The 23,039-nt window shown below is 39.7% G+C and overlaps 1 protein-coding gene across 2 annotated transcripts in view; it reads right to left on the bottom strand.

Annotated features, from left to right (window-relative positions):
• LCLAT1 (lysocardiolipin acyltransferase 1) overlaps nt 1-23,039 on the bottom strand; it is a 233,401-nt gene that overhangs the window by 100,408 nt on the left and 109,954 nt on the right. For both annotated transcript variants that reach the window (XM_004711102.2, XM_045287036.1), the window contains exon 3: nt 14,660-14,858. In XM_004711102.2, coding sequence (XP_004711159.1) covers nt 14,660-14,858 — 199 coding nt within the window. The remainder of the gene's footprint in view (nt 1-14,659; nt 14,859-23,039) is intronic.

Raw genomic sequence — 23,039 nt, 5'->3', positions numbered from 1 at the left:
TATAGGTAGATCTATAGCAACAGCAACTAGATGAATAGTTTCTTAGCGTCATGATAAGGGGAGGTTGGACGGAAATGAGGAACTAGTAATAACAGATACAAGCATGAAGAAAATGTAAAACTGATTGTGGTGATGCATACCCAAGTTCCTTTAGCATATTTAAACTAGTGAATTGTATGAGATATGAATTATATATCAATGTAACTGCTAAATAAATGAAAGCATATATAACTTGTCTTGTCTTTTAAAACTTTTTCCATTGTAGGGTTTTCTGTCACTAAGCTGGATTTCTTAGACAAGAACTGAGAATCTACCGTGGCAGATTTATAGATGGAAGCTGTGCACATTGACAAAACTGTTACTATCTTCTTTCTAAATCCACATTTACCTTATCAGCATTGACTTCTCCAAGTACACACACAAGGGGGTACCCCAAAAGACATGGAATTTTTTTTCAAAGCTATGTATGTAAATTTTTTACCAAACAATCTTATCAACCTCAAAGCATTCTCCATTACACTTAATACATTTGTAAAACCTGTGATTCCATTCTTGGAAACAGTTTTCAAACTCATCTGTTTGGATGGCTGACAGTACCTCCCTCGTTTTTTTCTTCACTTTTTCTATGTCTTCAAATAACTGTCTTTCCATGTTCCTCTTCATTTGCAGTAACAAAAAGAAGTCGCACGGAGCAAAGTCAGGTGAATAAGGTGTGTGGGGCAAGAGAGGCATGCTGTTTTTTGCCAAAAATTGGCACGGAGATGGCTGCATGAGCAGATGCATTGCCATGGTGGCAAAACCATTCCCGTCTGCCACAAACCAGGCCTTTTTTGTTACACTCTTGGGCAATCTTTTCAGAACCTCCAAACAGAAAGCCAGATTAACAGTCTGACCTGGTTGAACAAACTCCAAATGTACTGCGAGTCAACATTTTTGTCCATTCAGGAAGTTGAAGGGCACCCAGAACCAAGTATGTCATCAATTGACGTTTCACCTTTTCTGAATGGAGAAAACCGCTTGTAGCCTTGTGTTTTTCCCACAGCGCTGTCCTTATCAGCTTTGTTCAACATCACAAGTTTCTGCAAAATTTTCCCTCCACAGGAAACAAAATTTCACAGCTGCACACTATTCTCTTAAATTGGCCATCACAAGAAACAAGGTTGAGGCAAGCTGCTTTTATGAAAAAATTTACTGTGACTAAACAGAACCTTCCCGAGCGACACTGGGTATTCTAACTCAGAGTGAGCTGCTCCATGATTGCCTAGTAGGAAAAATGCACACTATGAAAGCTCCGCTCCACCCAGCACAATTCTGTGTTGTGGGGGAAGGTACCCCCTCTAAAGAAGCCCTGAGCATACTCTACTGTACAAACCTGGCTCATGGTACTAAAGCCTAACTTACTCTAGTTCTAGTTTCACTAGAAAACAAACCCCACCACCCATCCACGTGAGTGCATTTCTAATACTTTCTCATGAAGAAGGAACCCTTTCAGCGTTGTCTGTTTTATATAGGTGGTTATCAGTTCAAGAAATGACAAAAACAAAAACACAGCCCTACCAATGCAGCTAGGTTAAAAGTTAGCACCCTGTTACCTGATCTTCCTTATGATCCATTTAAATTTGTTCTAGTTTGTAATATTTTCTGCTTTGTTTTCGATTGAGGTTTTTATCTGTTTTACTTTGATATTCTTGTTTTTTTAATTTTTATTTTTTATGATTTTCTGTATATGGCGGTAAATCTATAGACATTAGCTGGATTAATGGTTTCTTAGGAATATGGCAGGGGAGGTTGGGGAGAAATGAGGAGCTAATAACGATGAGTACAAGAATGAAGAAAATGTCCAAAAACTGACCGGGGAGGTGACTGCAACTCTTCTTGATGTGACTGAACAAGTGAAGTGAATGATAGGTGAATCATGTGCCAATACAACTGTGGGGAAAACAAACAACACTGAACTACTGACCGAGCTGTGCTCTAACAACTAACTGAGTCTCCAAGACAGACAGTTTAACATGTCCCCTGCCATCCAGTCATTCGCTGGTTCAACGTGACATCTGCTTTAGCAGCTAAGACTCTGGAACAAAAGAGAACTTTGAAAGAGATGGACAAACAGCTCCCTTCAAGGTGAATTCTCCACCCTGGTGAGAGAGGCGGTGTACGCAGGGCAATGCTACAAGTAGGCACCAATTAGACAGGAAGGAATAATGAGGAGCACAGATGCAGAGTGCACATACACTTATCCTATCAGAATGATCTTGAGTAAAGACTGCATTTACTGAGTGTGTCCTTGTGCACAGAAATAAATGGCTATACAAGTAGAGCTAGAAAATAATTAACAAGTACTTACAGTTCTTAGAATTCTAATGTCCGCCAGGGTGCTAAATACTACACAAAGCTAAGAAGAGCTCCATCTTCCCTAAACTCGCGTTTTAAGTAAGGCAATGCTCTCTACATCCCTCTACTATCATAATCCATTTCCATGCAGTCTCTGGCTTTTAAACACTGTGTGGAGGTAAGAAATTAACTTTATGGCCTTGTTCCTCCAATAATCCTCTTGTAGTGTGCCTGAATCAATAGGTTTCAAATGTGTCTGTGCTGAAAATACAAGATAAAAATCAGAATACAAATATGAGAGCAGATAAGTAATAAGCAAACATACTCTACTATCTTTCAAACTTAAAAAACCCCACAAAGCTAAAGAAAATGAGTAAAACTGCCTTAATTGCAAATTGCACTGCAGCTGTTGTTGGTAAGTGCCATCAAATCGGTTCCGATTCATCCGGCCCTCCGTACAACAGAATGACACACCAGCCAGCCCTGTACCAGACTCCCAATTGTTTTCATGTTTGAGCTCATTGTGGCAGCCGCTGTTGAAGGACTTGCTTTTTATCACGGTCCCTCTCCTTTAATCAAGCATGATGTCCTTCTCCGGGGACTGGTCTCTCCTGACCATATCCAAAGTACATGAGACAAGTCTTCCAATCCCTGTCTCTAAGGAGCTTTCAGGCTGTTCTTCTTCGCTGACTTTGTGATTGACTTATTTCACTCAGAATAATGTCTTCCAGGTTCATCCATGTTGTGGCATGTATCAGGACTTCAGTTTTCTTCAAGACTGAGTAATATTCCATTACATGTAAGTCCTACTTCTCTTTATCCACTCATCTACTTTTGAGCAATTAAAATGGTTTCTTATTTTTTCTAATGTGAATAGTGCTGCAACAAACATGGCTGTACATGCTGTAGGTCTGTGTTGCTACTTTAAGCTCCCTATGGTATATACCTAGAGGTGGAAATGCTGGGTGGTATGTGAGTTCTATTTTTAATCTTTTGAGGAATCACCATAGTATTTTCCACAAGAGTTGTACCATTGTCCATTTCCACCAGCAATGTCCAAGAGTTCTGTTTTCCTTACATCCTCACCAGCATCTGGTTTGAATCACTGAAGTAACAGGCTGGAATCCAGGATCTAGATTCGGAAGCAAAGTCTCCCTTCTAGAGTGTTGGCCAACACTCTCAGCTCCTCTCTCGGCTTTCAGTCTTACCTTGGGCTTGCTGGCTCAACTGTTTTCAATTTCTTTAGCTCCTTTGCTAAGTGCTCAGAGGGACCTCGCTCTGCTAGGAAGCCTCCTACCAGAAAGTGCTAAGCTCTCACACACAGTCAGTGAGCCTAAAGAAGCCAGAATCCCTCAAAAATGGACCAGAAAGCAATGTCACAACAAGCTGAGAAAAGACTGAAATAGTCAAGGATTTCATACTTGGACTCGCAGTACTCAGGGAAGTAGCAGTCACAACATTTTAAAGATGTATAGGAGCCCTTGTGGTATAGTGGTTACTCATTGGGCTGTGATCTGCCTGGTCAGCAGTTCTAAACCACCACCAGCTCCATGGGAGACAGACTGGGCTTTCTACTCCTGTAAACACTTACAGCCTCAGGAACCCACAGGGGTCGCTCCGAGTCAGCACAGACTTGATGACAGTGAGTTTGGTGAATATGACTGCACTGGGCAAGGAGCTTTGGTGTCACAGTGGGTGGATGTGTTGGGCTGTACCCACAAGTTCAGCCTTTAGAAATCACCAGCTGCTCTGCAGGGGGATGATGAAACTTTCCACTCCAGTAAAGATTCACAGTCTTAGAAACCCAGGGAGGTAATTCTACTCTGTCTTATATTATCAGAATCGACTCAGTGGCTGTGAGTTTGTATTAATAGCACTGGGCATATCTGCTGCAATATCACTGTGGGGTGCCTGACAAAGCCATGGTATTTTTAATCACTTTATATGCATACAAACGCCAGACAGTGAATAAGCAAGACCAAAAAAAGGGGGGGCGGGGATACTGGATCTCAGTTACCGTGTTGGTGAAGCATACTGAATATATCATGGACTGCCAGAGGAGGAGCAAATCTGTCATGGAAGAAGTACAATCACAAAGCTCCTTAGAAGCAAGGATGGTGACACTTTGTCTCATGTACTTTGGACACATTATCAGGAGAAAGTACCCTTTGGAGAAGAAATCATACATCATGAAGCGCAGGGTGAGCAGAAAAGAGGAAGACCCTTAATGAGATGGGGGAAACACGGTGGCTCCAACAATGAGCTCAAACCCAGGAAGGATGGTGAGGTTCTTGCAGGACCAGGCAGTGCTTCACTCTGTCAGAGTTAACTCGATGGCAATCGACTTGATGGCAGTGAGTTTAAACAGACTAAGAACATCCTAAATAACCTATTTGAACTTTTCATATTTTATATAAATGGGTGAAATTTTTTCGGATGGCACTGGTACCCTAGATCTTCAAAACAAGTAAAATGTTCTAGATAAAATGAAATCAGGTCAACATTTCCACAGTTACACAACAATGGTGAACTGACATCATGAAAAACAAGGGCTGAATAATGGTATGCACCTGCTGAGGCCTAAGTTAGAAAATAACCATATTTGAAACTAAACTTAAATCACAGTTCAAATAACTGCAAAATACACAACAAATAAACCCCAGTGCTCATTTAGGAACAATTTTTTAAAATCATTTTATTAGGGGCTTATACAACTCTTATCACAATCCATACACACATCAATTGTGTAAAGCACATTTGTACATTCATTGCCCTCATCATTCTCAAAATATTTCCTCTCTACTTAAGCCCCTGGCATTAGGTCCTCATTTTCCGCTCCCTCCCCGTTCCCCCCTCCCTCATGAGCCCTTGATAGTTTATAAATTGTTATTTTGTCATATCTTGCCCTGTCCGACGTCTCCCTTCACCCACTTTTCTGTTGTCCGTCCCCCAGGGAGGAGGTCACATATAGTTCCCTGTAATTGGTTCCCTCTTTCCTACCCATTCTCCCTCTACCCTCCCAGTATCGCCACTCACACCACTGGTCCTATAGGGATCATCCGCCCTGGATTCCCTGTATTTCCAGTTCCTATCTGTACCAGTGTACATCCTCTGGTCTAGCCAGACTTGCAAGGTCGAATCCGTGTCATGATAGTGGGAGCGGGGAAGAAACATTTAGGAACTAGAGGAAAGTTGTATTTTTCATTGTTGCTACATCGCGCCCTGACTGGCTCATCTCCTCCCCGAGACCCCTCTGCAAGGGATCTCCAGTGGCCTACTCAAGAGCTTTGGGTCTCCACTCTGCACTCCCCCCATCATTCACTATGGTAAGATTTTTTTGTTCTGATGATGCCTTATACCTGATCCCATTGACACCTCGTGATTGCATAGGCTGGTGTGCTTCTTCCATGTGGGCTTTGTTGCTTCTGAGCTTGATGGCCGCTTGATTACCTTCAAGCCTTTAAGACCCCAGACGCTTTACTTTTTGATAGCCGGGCACCGTCAGCTTTCTTAGGAACAATTTTTATCTAACCCACTGACCCTAATCTGTTCTTTAGGGTCAGTCTGAGGCAGAATTACTAGAGCAGGGTTTCTGCCCAAGGCACTCCGCTTTCTCACTCCATGGGCGCTAAGTCTATGACTCTGCACTGCATTTTGTTCTGCCTCTGCCACTGCAGCTGCTCTGCTCTGGTTTCTCACCCCGCTCTCCATCTCCAGTGTGTCACTCCTCTTTGGTTCCTGAACTGTTGAGGTTGGTGTAGGGATCTCAGGACTGTGGAAGTTATATAATCTCCTGTCAACTTGAGGGTATTAACAGTGACGGGATGGACTTTAGCCTGTCAATCAGGTCGCAGTTTGATCACCTCATGTGGAGGCTCAAAGGAGACAAACAGCTCACTGCAGCTGGACCCACTCTCTCTCTGCTTGACATTCCTGTTGACAAGCCACATGGAGCCATGCTGATGGGAACAAGAGCCCTGGAGATGCTTCCACAAGACTTCACTGCCTATGATCTTCTGGCATTCGGCATCTTTGCATGTGCTGCATGAGTCTATAGAGGAATTTATGGACTAATATCAGACTTATGGACTTGATCTGGACTGGGCTGGGATGCTTTCTCAATGTACAATTGCTCTTTTATATAAATCTCTCTTAAACATATATCCCTGGATCTATTTCTCTAGTCAACTCGGCATAACACAGGCCAAAAGGCCACACTCAGGCTCTTCTTTCTTGATGGTAGCAAAAGCCTCCTTTCAGCCTCTGGAATAGTTCATATTAAACATAGAGGGATAGAAATCTGACCAATCCAAGCTAGAATTCCAAATATCTTACTTGGTGGATATGAATGTCAGCTATATCTCTGATTCCACATCCTCTTCAGAATCCAGCTTCAATTTCTGGCAACATTTAAAACTAACTTCAGTCAAATCTTTCTATATAATTTTTATATCCTGTTGGGTCACCATTCATAGGAATGAGCATAAATCTCTTCCAGATAGTTGGCCAAGCAGCTATCTTTCAGATTTCTTGGCTGAGGGATAAACACCACTATATCAACTTATTGAGACATTTCAATGGGAAGCTACAAAATCCTTGAAAGCTTGTTTTTTCCCAATGCCTTCAGTGCAACTTAGACTTCTTGCTCATAGGATATTTCATGAAATGGTTAAATGCTAAGTATTTTTGGGTTCAGTGACTGTGTATTCCTTCCATCTTCTTTTGATGATTCCTCTATTGTTCTATATTTTGCCTACAGAATCCTTCAATATTGAAACTAGAGGCTTTAATTTCCTCTTCAGTTCTTTCAGCTGAGAAATGCTGAGTCTTCTTCCTTTGGGTTTCCTCAATATAAAGATAAAGAAAATCAAAAGGACATCGGAGCCAATCTGAAAGGGCCTACAGTACGCCCCTATTTAAGCAGACTGTGTCAGAAGACTTGTCTCTACTTGCTGATCTGGGTCCTGCATCTGTCCTCAACCTCCTGTTCTCAGGATTTGAGCCAACAACAACCCATCATGTTACCTGCCGACACTGGGAGATTATATGTAGCTTACAACATTGCTGTTCTTGGATTCATTCAATTCTTCAGCCATAATAACCCTGACCAGCTGATCTTAGACTCACACACCTGTGCCTCCACCAGCCTGTGGTCTTCCTGTTTCCTGGTTCGTCGTCCTGCCTTTCTGGTTCAACTACCTGGTTCAACAATCTATGAGAGTCAGGAAAAGTTTCCAGCTTAACATCTCACTCCTAGCCTTGAATTAGACTGGACTTACCGACTTCCACAACTGTGTGTCACTCTCTTGATATAAATACTAGTGTTAGCTAAGTTTATTGTGCCAACCTGGCCAATGTACACATGTGGGATTAACTGAAGGACGGAGAGATAAATGGCTCAGCGAGCCTGGCCTTTCTTGTCTCTTGCTCTTTGATCATCAGATCAGTGTGAGGCTGCCTTAGCTGGTTCTCTGCCTTAACTTGCAAGCTACACTACCTGTGGGACACCCAACCCATGGGCTGTGTTGCTTTAGTTTGAGGTTCCTTCAAGACCTGTTTCACCACACTACTGGTGTACACATCGCTTGAACTGGGGACTGTCGGACCCTGTCATCTGTCTGACTGTTGGTGACTTGCCTTGCTGTTTGCTGCGTGTGGCCGGATTGCCTGAATTGCTCTACAGAGAACTTAGCTGTCTGCTTCTTTGACTTATACCTGGCAGCCTTCAAGATTTGAAGAATTGCCAGTGTATTAGTTATCTCACGGAAGTGAGTTGCACTGAGCCATTTGCACAGCTCTGTAGACTAATTAGCTGTCTATTTCTTATGTTTGTATATATCTATTCATATATATATAAAATCATAAGTGTCCTGGTTTTGTTTCTCTAGAGAACCCTGTCTAACACACTAGTGTTGCTTTTCTAGAAAACCCAGCCTAACACAATAACTAAAAGTGATATCCAAAGTTGGATCCTGGTAAGATCAGAATGAAGTGTGTAGTGTCATGGAATTCTTACCCTGTACGAATTCGGCCCAATGTACTCTATGTGGACCCAACACTTATTTGTCGGTGAGGGCTTACATGTGGCCACTTGGGTAGCTGTGTGCTGGGTTAAGTGGATGGCAGTTAATACAATATCATCAATGTGAACACTTTAATGAATGTACCACTGTTGTTTAAGATGTTAACAACGCAGAAAGCTGAGTGAGGGAAATGTGGAAATTTGCTGTCTTACCTTTGCAAAGTTTCTATAAAAATAAAATTATTCAATAAAGATCATTTTAAAACTTATTTGTTAGTACAAACTTTTGATTGATTACCAAAAAAATGAAGACTACTTTGTATTCTAAAACTCTAACACTTAAATATTTTAGCTTCTTACTTGGGATTCACTTATAGCATATGACTTATAGTAATAGTTTTTAAGATTATTAGTCATACATTTCTTGGACACAGTTTTAACATTTTTATTGTGAAAGAACATTTTTACTTCTGGGCTATATAATGCTGGTATTAATTACACAATGTTGTGATGTTCAGAAGTACCTGACTCCAAGCACAAAGAGAATATTTTCTGTGAGATTTTATTTGTAAGGAAAAGATGAGGAATAGAGAAATCATAACTTTTTTTAAAATAAGAGCCTCTAATAATGACATATATGATCAACAAAATAGGAAAGTCATGCTTTCATCAGTATTGTAATGTTGTCTTTCTCATAAAAAGGAAAAACGCCATCTTAATTTAGAGATATTTTGGCCAGAAGTAGAAGTACAACTGAGGGTACTGAAGTCAAATTGTCTAATGAAATTAGGATTAACAAGCAAATTGATAAGAAGGTACATTGGTACCAGATGCTTTCTACCTCTTCCAGTGACTGAAAATAACTATTTCAAAGTTGGCGCAAAAATGATCACTATAACATTTGTTTTATTTGTGCTTTTCCAACTAAATACAAAGCAGACTCAAACCCTACAGTTCCCCTAGCCCCCAAATACCCCTCCACTGCTTTTTCTTAAAATCACCCAGTTCTAAACATTCCTCTTCGGTGATTTTTAGAATTACTAATTTAGACAAAAGGATTCCTTAACTATCCAGCTGACCTGAAGGCCCTGAGTATCTCGGAGACAGTATGTGCTTCCCAGTCCCCATCTGGAAGGCCTAGCAGCTGGAGGCACTGCAAAGGCTGACTGAGCTATTACAGATGCTACACACTGATAGACAACCAACTGTATGACCCTCAGAAACTGACTGATGAGACAGTCTTAAAATCCAGTCATTTCTCCCTGCCAAATAAATTGTCAGCTTCCACACAGCCCGGGGCTTGGCTTTGTTTAGAAGTTAGCTAACACATTTGAAGCAAAAGCTTCTTTAAGTTACTTAGATCTCAATGCAATCTTAAAACCATTTCTTAATTCTCAATGTAACCCTAAAAATAAGAATAATCCTGATTAAGCTGCCTGAAATTGAATTGATTGAACTGGACATTTGTTTCAATAGGTACCAACCTACCAACATACATACATAAGCAAGCAAACAAACAAACATTATTAATTAGAACTTCTCAGCCCAGTGATTCTGACAACTGAAACTACGGAAGCAACAATTACAACAAATTTAATTTTCAACTAACAGGAGAATGAGGATGACGAAAATGATCCATGCTGTGTACCCAGAAATTAACAACTGGTATTTGTGTCTGTGCCATGTATCTCCTAGGCAACAGAATTAAATACATTTAATAGATCCTATTTCATTTGGCTGCTTTCATAAAAATCTTAAGTCATGATAAGCACTTAATAAAATTTACTGAATGAGTAAATCAATCAATGAATACTTTTCTTATAGCTTGGGGAAATGGAGGAAAGCAAGTCATATCAGGATGATCCTGGCTATAAATAACAGCCTCTAACAATCACATAAACAACCCAGGTCCGCGTGTTATGTACAATGAAGCCCGATTCCATGCTGGTGTGTCATCCAGAATCCAGGCTCTCACATTTCACCCTGTATTCTTCTTGACACCTACCAGCTCCTTTCCTGCAGGACCCAAGGGGACTGCTGCAGCTCAAGCATCACGTGCTCTCTCTGTCAGAAAGGAGGCAGAGCCCATCCCTCAATCAACCTTTTTCCATTTAACAAGGAGGTAAGGTTTTCCCTGAGCCTTCGGCTATACGCTCACTATGCTCAACGGGAATCAAGTTCTCCTACTGACACAGGAGGCTTGAGAAAGCCAGTAGTCAGTACTTCCATTCGTCATGGGATGAGGGTGTCACAGAGGGTCAAGAATAAAATGAGCAAAACATCCTCTCTGTGTCTTTAAAGAAAGAGTCTCAAATGGAGCTTAAAACACACTTACGGTACAAATTTGTTCCAAGAAAACCAGGCAGTTGGTTAAGTAGCAAAGCTGATCTCCTTGGCTGCATCCAAGGAATTGGCAGGAGTGGAGTGTTGCCGAGTTTGAGGAGAGTCCCCTCTAATTAAAACACATTTGAATTCTTCTAACTTCTGGGGTAGGAGAGCAGCATTAGGTATTATTGGATTAACTAAGGGGGTGGGGATCCCACTAAACTGGTTGAGTCAAAGACATTCATGGCTTAGAACTGGTTCTAGTTTTAGTGGATTTCCATTTCCAGGTGAAGAGAGGGAAACGAGATGAGATGGTTCCTTTTCACAGAAGGTTTAAAATCTGCTATTATAATGATAAATATCGTAAAGAAAGTAGCACGCACCTTTGTGCTTCATATGTAATAGTCAGAAAATACAATATTAAGATGTTATTCTTCTACCCATGGCCCCATATCCTTGTTTTAGTGTTAGCGTGATAATTACATAGAATGCTCACAGTAAATCCTTTGGTCAAAATTTCCCCATTCCTATTACTTAGTTGGTTCATCTTCTAATAGATTTCTTCATGAAAGTCCCAGAGTTTTTGTATTTTTAAAGCTGTTTTTCAATATTTTTCATACATGAAGGACAGATTGATTGACTGGATACATTTTTAATTCGTGCACTGTGAATGTGGAAAATGCTGTTCCACGGTGACTTTTCTTTAGATATTGCTTTTGAGGAGATTGATTCTAATCTAATTCTTGCCTTTGTAAATCATTTCATTTTTCACCTGGGGGATCTGAGCTTTTCTTCTTTATAGTTAAAGACTACTAAATTTTATTGGATTACTTCTTGGGGCTTAACCTTTGCTTAATCTCCCTGCTATATGGGTGGAGGGGTACTTTTATATATGTGGAATCAGGTCATCCTATATCATGTCATACTCAACTTCACCACCTAAAGTGTACAGTTAAATACATGTTAGCATATACAGTTATACATATGCATGCAAATTTTACCATAGCCAAATCCAGAACATTATTATCACTACACAACAAAAGAGAACGAGACAGCTATTACATTCCTACTACCCTATCTCCTGCTTCAGCTCTAAGCAAACGCCAATCTATTATTTGCCTCTATAGATTTACCTATTCTGGACATTTTATAAAGTGGAATGATATTGCTTGTGATATTTTGTGGCTGGCTTCTTTGACTGAGCATAATGTTTTCAAGGGTCATACATGCTAGAGTATGTATGAGTGCTTCATTCTTTTATTTGGCCATATAATATCTCATATTGATAAAAAAGAGGATTTCAAAATGCTCATGGAAAATTTTATCACCTTTCAATTCCATTTTCCACAATCTTTTTGATGCCCCTTTATATATTTATCTACTCATCAGTTCCTACTTTTAGCTGTTATGAATAATCGAGCTAAAACTACACATACAAGTTTTTATGTAAACATATTATGAAAAATGGTACATAGGTAATCCTATCTGACCTGTTCTGGCTTCCCTTTTGCCATGAGTCAGAGGTCCAACATGCCTCTACCCTCTATCTTTCTTTACCAATTCTGACACCAACCACACCTCCACAGCACTCAACTTCTCTGTGGGTTCGATCATGTTTTGCAATGGCCACAAAGAACATGTAGACAATACTCATGATTAAGGGAGGTGTTTCTTAGGAGAGTTAACAAGTTACCAGAAACCAGGATTAGAAAACAGTAAGGTTATAGTCATTGGTCCATAGCAACACCTCTACTCTGCCAGTAGTCAAGTTTCTCTCTAGTCTGCAGCCTCGGAGCTGTGCACATGGCCCCTTGGTCTCTACCACCGTGGACCAGAAGCTGGAATCGACTTGATGGCAGTGTGTGTGACTACACCCAAAAGCATCTTTTCAAGTGCACAGAAATAAAATTGATCTTTTCATACCAGCTTTGTATTTTTAGCCTGCAATCTCAGGTTTTTAGTTGGTTCCTTAGGATTTTCTGTATTCAAGATCATATAATCTATAAAAAGTTTTACTTCTCACTTTCCAATATGGATACCTTTTGGTTCTTTTACTTGCCTAAATGCCTCGAATAGAATTTCTACAATACTGAATAGAAATAGTTAAAGCATTTATCTCTGTCCTATTCCTGCTCTTAGGCAGGAACCGTCCAACCTTTCATCAGTGAGCATGATGTTTGTTATGGGTTTTCATAGATGCTCTTTATCAGGTTAAGGAAGTTCCCTTCTATTCCTGGTTGCTGAATTTTTATCATAATACAATATTGGATTCTATCAAATATTTTTACTGTGTCTACCGAAACAATCAGCTGTTGCTTATTATTCTACTTATATAGTGTAACACATTGAGTTCCAAATGTGGGTCAGTCATGCATTCTTTGGATATATATAATTTGGTAAAGTTGTATAATTCTCATTTAAATGTTGCTTGAATTGACTGCCGATTCTTATTTTTATAGAGATTTTGTTTTCATATTCATAAGAACTATCTGTCTATAGTTTCTTTGCAGGTGACGTTACTGTTCAGTTTTGGTATCAGTACTACAGACCTCAATGGACGACTGTTCCCGCATACCAGGGAACTTCAAAAGACTGGTGGGAAAATTCCATTGTCTCTTATATATCCTCATCTCTTAAGGAGCATTCTAACTGTATTTCTTCCAAGACAAATGTATTTGTTCCTTAGCAGTCCATCCACTACTCAGTATTTTTCACCAACACCAGCATGCAAATGCGCCGTTTCTTCTGCAGTCTTCCTTATTCATTGTGTAGCTTTTGGATGAATATGAGGCTATTGAAAATATCCTGGCTTGGTTCAGGCACACCTTGGCCCTCAGAGTGACATCTTTGCTAATTAAGACATTAACGAGATCTTGTGCAGCAGATTTTCCCAATGTACTATATCATTCGATTTTTCACATGAACGTTAATCATAAAGTCAGAACTTTTCTGTTTATCATTTTGTTGCTTACTGGTCCAGTTTTGAGGATGCTCTCTTTATATTGAGTATAATCTTACTAAAGGCTGTAGACTTTGATCTTCATTCAAGTGCTTCAATCCTCTTTGCTTTCAGCAAGCAAGACTGTGTTATGTGCATATGGGCAAGTTGTTAACTAGCCTTTCTCAGATCCACACAGAATTCATCTTCCGAAGGCCAGGCTTCTTAGATTATTGCTCAGCATATAGGTGGAATAAATATGGTACCCTTGACAAATACCTTTCCTTGTTCTATTCAAAGAACTGTCTCTTGTTCTATGTACAGGTTCTTTTCCAAAAGTACAACTAAATCTTCTGAAATTCCCTATTCTTCTTACTATTACCCATTCTTTGGGTAATATGATCCACACACTCAGCTCTCTTTGCATAGTCAGTGAAACACATCGTGCACAGACAAGAAGACATCTTTCTACCACTCATCTATCAGTAGGTGGTGGCTTGTCCCTTGCTGTGATGCTGGAGTCATTTCTAGAAACTATAATAATGTGGCACATAGGCACAATAAAATGACTTCCAAAAAGCTATACAATAGGGAAGTTAAGATAATGCCTGCACCAAGCATAATCTTGAAAGCAATAAATGTTCAATAAGCATTTACTAAATCAATTTCATTGAATCAGTTCATTTCAACCACTTAACCAGCACAGACCTAAATTGTGTTTTGCCTAAATGATATCGAAGAAAAAGTTACTGAGCTATTGTTCTTTGAAAGGTTGGCCCCTCAGAAAGAATATCTACCTCTTTAAGTGTTTATTTACTCTTTCAATGTAAGATGTTTTCAAAAATAAATAATGTAAAATGTTCTGTTGTGATCTAATAAAGAAGAAAGAGGTGATTATTTTTTTTAAACAGTAAGAAAAAAAATGCAAAAGGCATTAACTCTTATTCTTAAGAGGACCTCAACATAGAGTTTTAGAGTGGGCACATTATATGTAATATTGAAATAAATGAATCACTTAAAATAAACTGTGCATAACCTACCAAATCCAGGAACACGTTTGAGGCTGGCTTTAAGGCAAACTTTCTCCAGTCTGAGGTAGCTGTATCTCATCAGACAATTCCACAGAAACATCCAATCCATCCTTGTCCGATGGTTCATGATAATGACACTTCTTTCTCCAGGAATAAATGCATCTCCTGTTATAATCACTTTTACCCCAAAGATAGTCTCCAGCAATGCCTAGAGGGAAAAGTGTATAGATATATATACATATTTAGCCATCTTACATTATGGTTGACCATAGGTAAATTTCATTATGTCTCAAAAAAAAATCTTCTGATTCTAATGGAAAGCAATCAAAATCATAGTACTTTCCTTGCTTTTTACTTCTATAATAAAGCAGGCAGGGCAAACTCATCTAGAAGAATGAATTTCAGAAAGCACTGTTTCTATTTTATTTCTTCTGCTAATTTAAATTTCTGGCAGTTTTCTACTGAATAAAGCTAACTTTACTTGAAATCTTAAGGTATACACAGGGGCTTCATAAAGTTTAAGGAAAAACTCCATTATATTTTGATTCAATTTTTAGCTAGAACTTTTTGAAGCTCCTGCATATTGAGTTAAAAGAAACTAGTGCAAAATGTGTACAGCAATATGCCATTGCATTAAGTTTTGAAGAGCATCGATCTGTATGTTATCGTTACTTGTGTAGTATTATTAACAATAGCTGCTATTGTTTGTTTTGTTTTTTCTTAAAATGATGGTCTATAGCATCGTGGGTGATGTACAGAAGTACAATGTTGAGACACCAAAGCACAACAGAAGAAGGAAATACACAATCAATAATCATTTATTTGTAATACTTTCTAAAACCACAACTAGAATGTTTTAGGGGTAAATATGAGGGTATTTCAGGAACACTGGTGACATAAAGAGCACTAGAAATTGATCTAGTAACCACAAGGTCGGTGGTTTGAACCCACTAGATACCTCAAGGGAGAAAGAAGAGGCTCTGCTCAGAAAACTAAAACGGAAGTTCTTTGCACAGACAAGATCGCATGCAGCAAATTGTACTACAGGGTCGCTATGAGTTGTAATCAATTCGATGATAATAAGTTTTTGTTGTAAGGGGGTTTCAAAAAGTTCATGGGAGAATCCCTTGAGCTTGCATTTATTTATGTATGTATGTATGTATGTATGTATGTATGTATGTATGTATGTATTTAAAATCATTTTATTGGGGCTCATACAACTCTTATCACAATCCACACATACATCCATTGTGTCAAGTACATTTGTACATTTTTTGTCATCATCATTCTCAAAACGTTTGCTTTCTACTTGAACCCTTGGTATCAGCTCCTCATTTTTTCCCCTCCTTCTCCCCATGAGCTTTGATTTTCATTTTTCCACAAACTTTTGGGAAGCTGTCTCATACAGTAAACCTGTTACTATTGATTCTGACTCACAGGGACCCTATGTATAACAGAACAAAATACTGCCCAGACCTGCACCATCCTTACACTTGTTCTTAAGTCTGAGCCCATTGTTACAGCCACTATGTCAATCCATCTAGTCAAGGGCCTTCCTCTCTTTCCCTGCCCCTCCACTTTACCAAGCATGATGTCCTTCTCCAGGGACTGGTCTCTCCTGACAACATGTCCAAAGTACGTGAGCTGAGTCTCTCCATCTTTGACTCTATATGGCTCTATGGTGTCTCCAGTGCTCATCAGCCTGTTGAAATATTTCAATTGGCATTCCATCCATTCCTGAAGAATGCTTTCAGTGCAGCCTGACTTCTTCCTCCAGCATCAACGGTTCTTGTTCATATGCTACACCTAAAATGTTGGGAGTTGACTAGTTCTTTTTGGTATAGTGACTGCGTATTCTTCCCATCTTACTTTTGATGTGGCCTGCATTACTGAATATTTTGACGATATAATCTTTCCATATTGCCACTCGTGGCTTCAATTTTCCCTTGAGTTCTTTCAGTTTGAGATATGTTAAGCATGTATTTCTTTGGTTTTCTAATTCTAGAGCTTTGAACATTTCATTATAATATTTGACTTTGTCTTTGGGATGTGCCCTTGGAAATTTTCTGTTCATCTTTTTGCCTTTGTCATTTCTTCCATTTGCCTTCGCTGCTCTATGATTAATAGCAAGTTTCAGAGCCCCTTCTGACATCCACTTTGATCTTTTCTTTCTTATCTGGTTAAGGACCTTGTGTTTTCTTCATGGATGGTGATGCTGATGGAACCCTAAAGCTCATCGCTCACCAGGTCTCCTGTTGATGATGTTCAATGCCTCAAATCTGTTCTGAAGGTGTTCCCAAAATTCAGGTGGGATATACCCATGGTTTTATTTTGGCTCTCGTGGACTTTTTTTACATTTTCTTCAGCACTTCAACTGGAACGTGCATAGGAACAATTGATGGTCTATTCCACACTTAGCCCCCCATCTCACCCTACAACCCCTGGCCTGGTATTAGCTGCTGATAGTTAGTTTCTCCATGTCTCTTCCCACAAATGTAGTCAATTTAATGTCTCTGTATTCCATCTGGAGAAGTCCCTGTATAAAGCCACCATTTGTGTTGTTGGGGGAAAAAAGGTATAGGGTTGTGGAAAAAACAAACTAATATTAATATAAGCTAAAGAAATAGACTAGAAAAGTAAAATGAAGGGAGAAATGTTGTATGTCTTAAGTACTACAGATTGAAAAATGTTAACATGCTTTGAGATGAAATTAGAATCTTTTGGGCTAGAGTTGCTACAGATATATCATAATCTCCATAAAGTTCACTTTGAGGCAGGCGTCCTCAAACTGCGGCCCGCCAAGGACATTTATCCGGCCCGCTTAGTCTTTTTTCCCTGTTTGGTTTTTTACTTCAAAATAAGATATGTGCAGTGGGCATAGGAATTTGTTCATAGTTTTTTTTTTAACTCTAGTCCAGCCCACCAACGGGTCTGAGGGACAGTGAACTGGCCCGTTGAAAGAGTTTGAGGACCCCTGCGTTAAGGCATGGGTATTTAAATCTGGTGTCATAAATGCCTTGGGAGGACAACTTCCAAGAAGTCTATAAACATGTACGCATGCTCTTGAAATGATATGCAAATATATGTGAATGTGTTACCACATACATTACTAGGCAAAATGCCTATCATTCTCATCAAATTTTAAGAGGATCTATAACTGCTCAAATAATTACATAATCCTGACACCAAAAGGTCTCTGGGATATTTCAGACTCTGTGATTGGGAAAAAAAAAAAATCATAGCAGAGTTCTCTGGGCTTGGACCCAAATCACTAAATATCTTTTCTCACAGACTATTACCCTCAGACACCCTCAGACACCCTCAGGGCTGGATCTGAACCCATGCCTGGGGATCTGTCAGGCAACAGACAGCAGGCCTATAAAATTCATCATAGTAACCCTTGTGGTGAATGTTCTCAGAATAGTCAACCATCCAAGACTAAAAGGACAGTGTTTACCCCACAGCAAAGCTCACAAGGCGGGGACCTTCCTTCCAGGAAGGACTACTATAAATGGAGAGATAAAGCAAGAGTAAGAATGGTGCTGTTACATTGAGGTGATGGAAATTAATGGTATAAAACAAAATATGTATAAATCATTGGATGAAAAATTATTTGCTCTGTGAACTCTCACCCAAACCACAACTAAAAGAAAAGTCCAATTTACATATGTTTCTTCTTAATATAGTCTAAGTATTATACATAAATCCTGTAAAGAGACATTTTGGAGGTTTGGGGTTTTAAAGGGTTTCCTTGGAGAAATTTTATTAAGGACCTCCCAGGAGAGAAAAATCATCCCACAAGCCTACATAACTGGCTCGCTGGTGCTTTGCTCTCTGCCTGTTCACATGAAAATGGGCTTTTAAAAATTAGAGTGGAAGGGGAAATTCTACAGGAGGTGGGGAAAAGTTGGGGGGAAATGTAGTAACAAGGAAATACCTTTTTTTTCTGCATGTAAGTGTAAAGGGGCACTATGAAACACAAGTATATCACTGCATTATATGTCTTCAGCCCAAGGATATGTGGAGTCACCATCCAACAATAATCATGATTCGCTCCACTCTGTTGCCCATATATGGTATACTTCTCGTGTTTTCAAGATTCAAAGTTGGAGGAAAAGAGAAGTTCACTCTTAATTCTGTGCAGTACTAACATGTTTGTATCTTATGAGTAAAAGGAGCCCTGGAGGCATAAGAAGGTAAGCTGTGGTTGGAGACGGCTAACCACAAGGTGAGCGGTTCAAACTGCTAACCACCAGTCGTTTCGAGGAAGAAAGATGAAGCCATCTGCTCCCACACAGATTTATAGCCTGGGAAACCCGCTGAATGTGTTAGAATTAATGCAATGGGAGTGGGTGAGAGGTTAAAAACCCTGGTGGTACCGTGACTCAATTTTCAGCTGCCACTGAAAAGACTGGCAGGTTGAATTCACTAGCCGGTCTGTTGGGGAAAGATGTGCCCACTGCCTTCCATAAAGATGCATCCACCTAGAACCCTGGAAGGGGGGTGCGGTGGGGGGACAATTCTGCCCTGTTCGGTGGTCACTACTTGTAAGAATTGCCTGATGGGTTTGGTTTGGGTTAAAAAAACAACCATGTTTCCATGATAATAAAAAATTATAAAAATCCCACCGTTTGTTGAGGAGCATCTCATATGGCATTCTCTCTTGCCATCTAATAGTCTATCAGAATGCTATACAGTATTTTGGGAAGCCTAGAATTCAAACTCACATTAATCGTTTTTAATGTCAGACATACATATCATCAACCTGGTGCCCCAAAAATGTGAATGAAACATACTAGCATGAAGCAGGGAACCAATAGAGAGGTCTGAGGGGCCAGCCCCAATCCCAACTATGTGGACAGCCCCCCTCTCCGCAGAAGAATTCACTTCAGAGGACCGGGCTGGAGCTACAACTCAGGGAGAGGGACATGTCTGATCAAAGCACACAGGAGCAAATGAAGGGGGAGGAAGAGATAGTGGAGCACATCCTGGACCACCAAGCCCTAAGGACAATATTCCTGCTCAGAGCAGCCAAAGCACAGGAAAGACCATAAGGCTGGTCCAACTGTCAGACTTGACATCCCTCACTGACCCATAGCACTACGGAGAACAACACTGGAGACACAGGGCAGGTATTGTGCCCAATCTGACCCCACCACAAAGGCGAAACACTAAAGTATACAACAGAACAGCAAGGGGAACAAAGCAACAAAGACCCCAGGGAATACGAAAAACAGACTTTGGGGCGAGGGTGTGGCAACCCATCAGGCTCGACTAGAAAACACTCCTAAAGGTCAACAAACAGATCTTGAACTATTTACAGGTTTTCCTTTTTTGGCATTAGTTTGTTGTTGTTGTGGTGGTGGTGGTGGTGGTGGTTTTGTTTTCTTTTGTTGCCTTGTTTTGCTGTCTTGTTTTTGTGCATATTATTATCTCTGCAGGTCTAGCTAAATAAAATAGGCGGGATAAACAATCTGAAGGAGAAAACAACGGGACCGACCGTTCTGGGGGGAGATGGGAGAGGGGGATGAGACCTTTCCCTCAGGATGACAGCTAACCAGTTCGGCCAACGTGTCGCGTGTTCGCATCTATGAATATTAAGTCAGAATGATAAACCTCCCCATGGTATTACTAACCTCCAAATCAAAGATTCTAAGGCTTGGTTTAGGCCTGCCTCCCCAAATCCCTAGATATTTAAGCCTTGAGCCACAAGTGACTCATCAGACACTGATGAGTGGCCCACTTTCTGACAAGCCGTAGTCTAGCCAGAAATTATATTCAATAATCTGTGTTTACTGAATACCTATTTGGTTCTAGGGTGACCAATACCAGCAAGTTATGGAGGAGGCGAGTGGGATAACCTCTTAAGTTCTGAAGTAGTGAAAGGGCAGATCACCAAGTCATTTTCATAATTGCTAGCAGGACTCATGATCTTGAGTAGCAAAGATACTCTGAGTGTATGTTAAGCTTGACCTTAAGAATATTAATTATGTCCAAAATATAAGGAACAAAGACATATACTCACCATGAAAGAAATATTTCAATAGAAACAGGAAGGTCAGCCCCCCTTTCTATTTCATAAAGGAATTTTGCACACACACAAGTGGACTAGACTAAGTGGCCTCGAAGTCTAACTCAATTCCAATGACCTAGAAGTCTAACTCAATTCCAAAGGATTTCATGGCTGAAACTCCTTTAATGTCAAATTTGTGCTCCTTAAAAATAGTATGGCAGGAAACAAAAATAGGGCAATAAAATTAACTTAATATACAAGAGAAGGTAACAAAAGATGATTTTATGATTCTATCTGCACAGCAGTAATTAGTTAAAAATCATTTCCACTAATTTATTTTTAGTGGAGCTAAAAATAAATTAGTGGAAATTATTTGTAACTGTTTGAGACTGCTTAAAATAAAGAATTGACTCTGGCAACAGGGGAGAAATGAGTCCATTTTCATACAAATTTCTTACTGAATGAAAATGATCTGTTTTCTTAAAAATTCATTTGGTACTTTGTAAGAGTATAAAATAAAAGGTCAGAAAGGCACCCTGACATTTTTTCTCTATATCTTTTATCAGAGATGCTCACTAGTTCAAAATTAAAATATCCATTTTCCATAAGGGATTCAACTTCTATCAATTCCTTAACTTAAAGACTCTCTCTCCCTGATACATTATTACTTGTGAACAAGGCAATGATTTAAATAGCTGGGTCATAAAAGTCTTCTCACATATATACCAATTTAATAGTGCAGTGATAGTCAAACTTTACCAATATGTTAAAATCTAAAATCAGTCAAGAATAGCTCACACTGCTCTTGAAAAATCCCCTGCAATCTCTTAGAGATCAATGCACACTCTCAGTAAATACAGTTCAATTTCCCCACAAAATTTGGACCACAACTATTTCTCTAGCTGACCATTACACTATTAGTTGGTTTCTATGTTGTTTTTTAAAAGCCTATTTCTTTAAACACAAGAATCACACTAGTCACAAACATATTCCCATTTCACCCCGTGAGATTCAGGAAACAAAACAACGCAGGAGGCCAGCACAGCATGATCACGGCAAAGGAAGACATTGGGAGGCGCACAAGAGTTAAAGGTAAAAAAGGCTAATACTAATGCATATAAAGACCTATAATAACACTAATAAATGATAATGTACAGTAGACATGTAGACTGACATGCAAGCTGCACAGGTGCAGGAAAATGAATGGGACTACACGCAAGCATACATAGGTTTGGGAAAGTAGATTTCTACATATACATGTATGTGTTGCAAACATGTCTATGTATATAATAGCACATACAGGGCGCAAAGTTTTGAAAATTTCTAAGCCACAACCAAACACCTTGACAAAATGAGTCACTGGGCTTGGGAGCTTAGAACCACAGTCTCGGGATAACTCTGCCAATTGACGAACCCCACAAAGACTATGTCCTACAACCATCCTACTTTGGTGAGTAGCCACTGAGATCTTAAAAGCTTGTGAGCAGTCATCTAAGATGAAATTTTTCTTCTCTCCCTGTCCAGAACATAGAAAAATAAAGAAAATAATTTAGTCAATGAAATAATTAGTCCAAAGGTTTAATGGACCACATAAAACGCCAGTTTCCACTGGCCTAAGACCAGATAACTAGAGAGCACCCACCTATCACTACCAATTGTGTTGATGGGAATTACAATAAAAAGTACTAGACAGAGTGGAGGAAATGTGGGAACAAGAGAGTAGGCTTACTGTCTGATGGCAAAAATGAACTCCCAAGATACCCTTCAAACCTGGAACTGAATCCATCCACAGGAATTATCTTTCAGCCCTACAATAGACAGGCCTAGACAGTGATTTGCTAATAAAGATCAAGGACTGTAACCTACAGTATGGATTATGACACTGTAAAGACCCAAAGTCCTCATAATTGGACTGACAGGTAACATCATGATAAATGAAGAAAAAATTGAAGTTATCAAGGATTTCATCTTGCTTGAATCCAAAAACCAATAGTCATGGAAGCAAAAGTCAAGAGACCAAAGGTTGCATTCCATTGGGTAGATCTTTTCAAGTGTTGAACAGCAAGGGTATTACTTTAAGGATGAAGGTGAGCCTGACCCAAGCTATGATATTTTCAAATGCCTCATAGGCATGTCAAAGTTGAACATTATTTTAGTGTCCAAAGAAGACAAAAGAATCAAGGCATTTGAATGATGGTGCTTGCAAAGAATATTAGAAGTACCATGGATTGACAGAGGAAATGAAGTACAGCCAGAGTACCCCTTAGAGCTAGGGGAGATTTCATCTCACATGCTTTAGACATGTTGTCAGCAGAGACCAGCCCTTGGAGAAGACATCATGCTTAGGAAAGTGGAGGGGCAGCAATTTTAAAAAAA

This window comes from Echinops telfairi, unplaced genomic scaffold (genome assembly GCF_000313985.2).
Source record: "Echinops telfairi isolate 266 unplaced genomic scaffold, ASM31398v2 ScPeMD7_10;HRSCAF=50, whole genome shotgun sequence".
NCBI lineage: Eukaryota > Metazoa > Chordata > Mammalia > Afrosoricida > Tenrecidae > Echinops > Echinops telfairi.
This window is presented reverse-complemented; position numbering and strand designations above follow the sequence as displayed.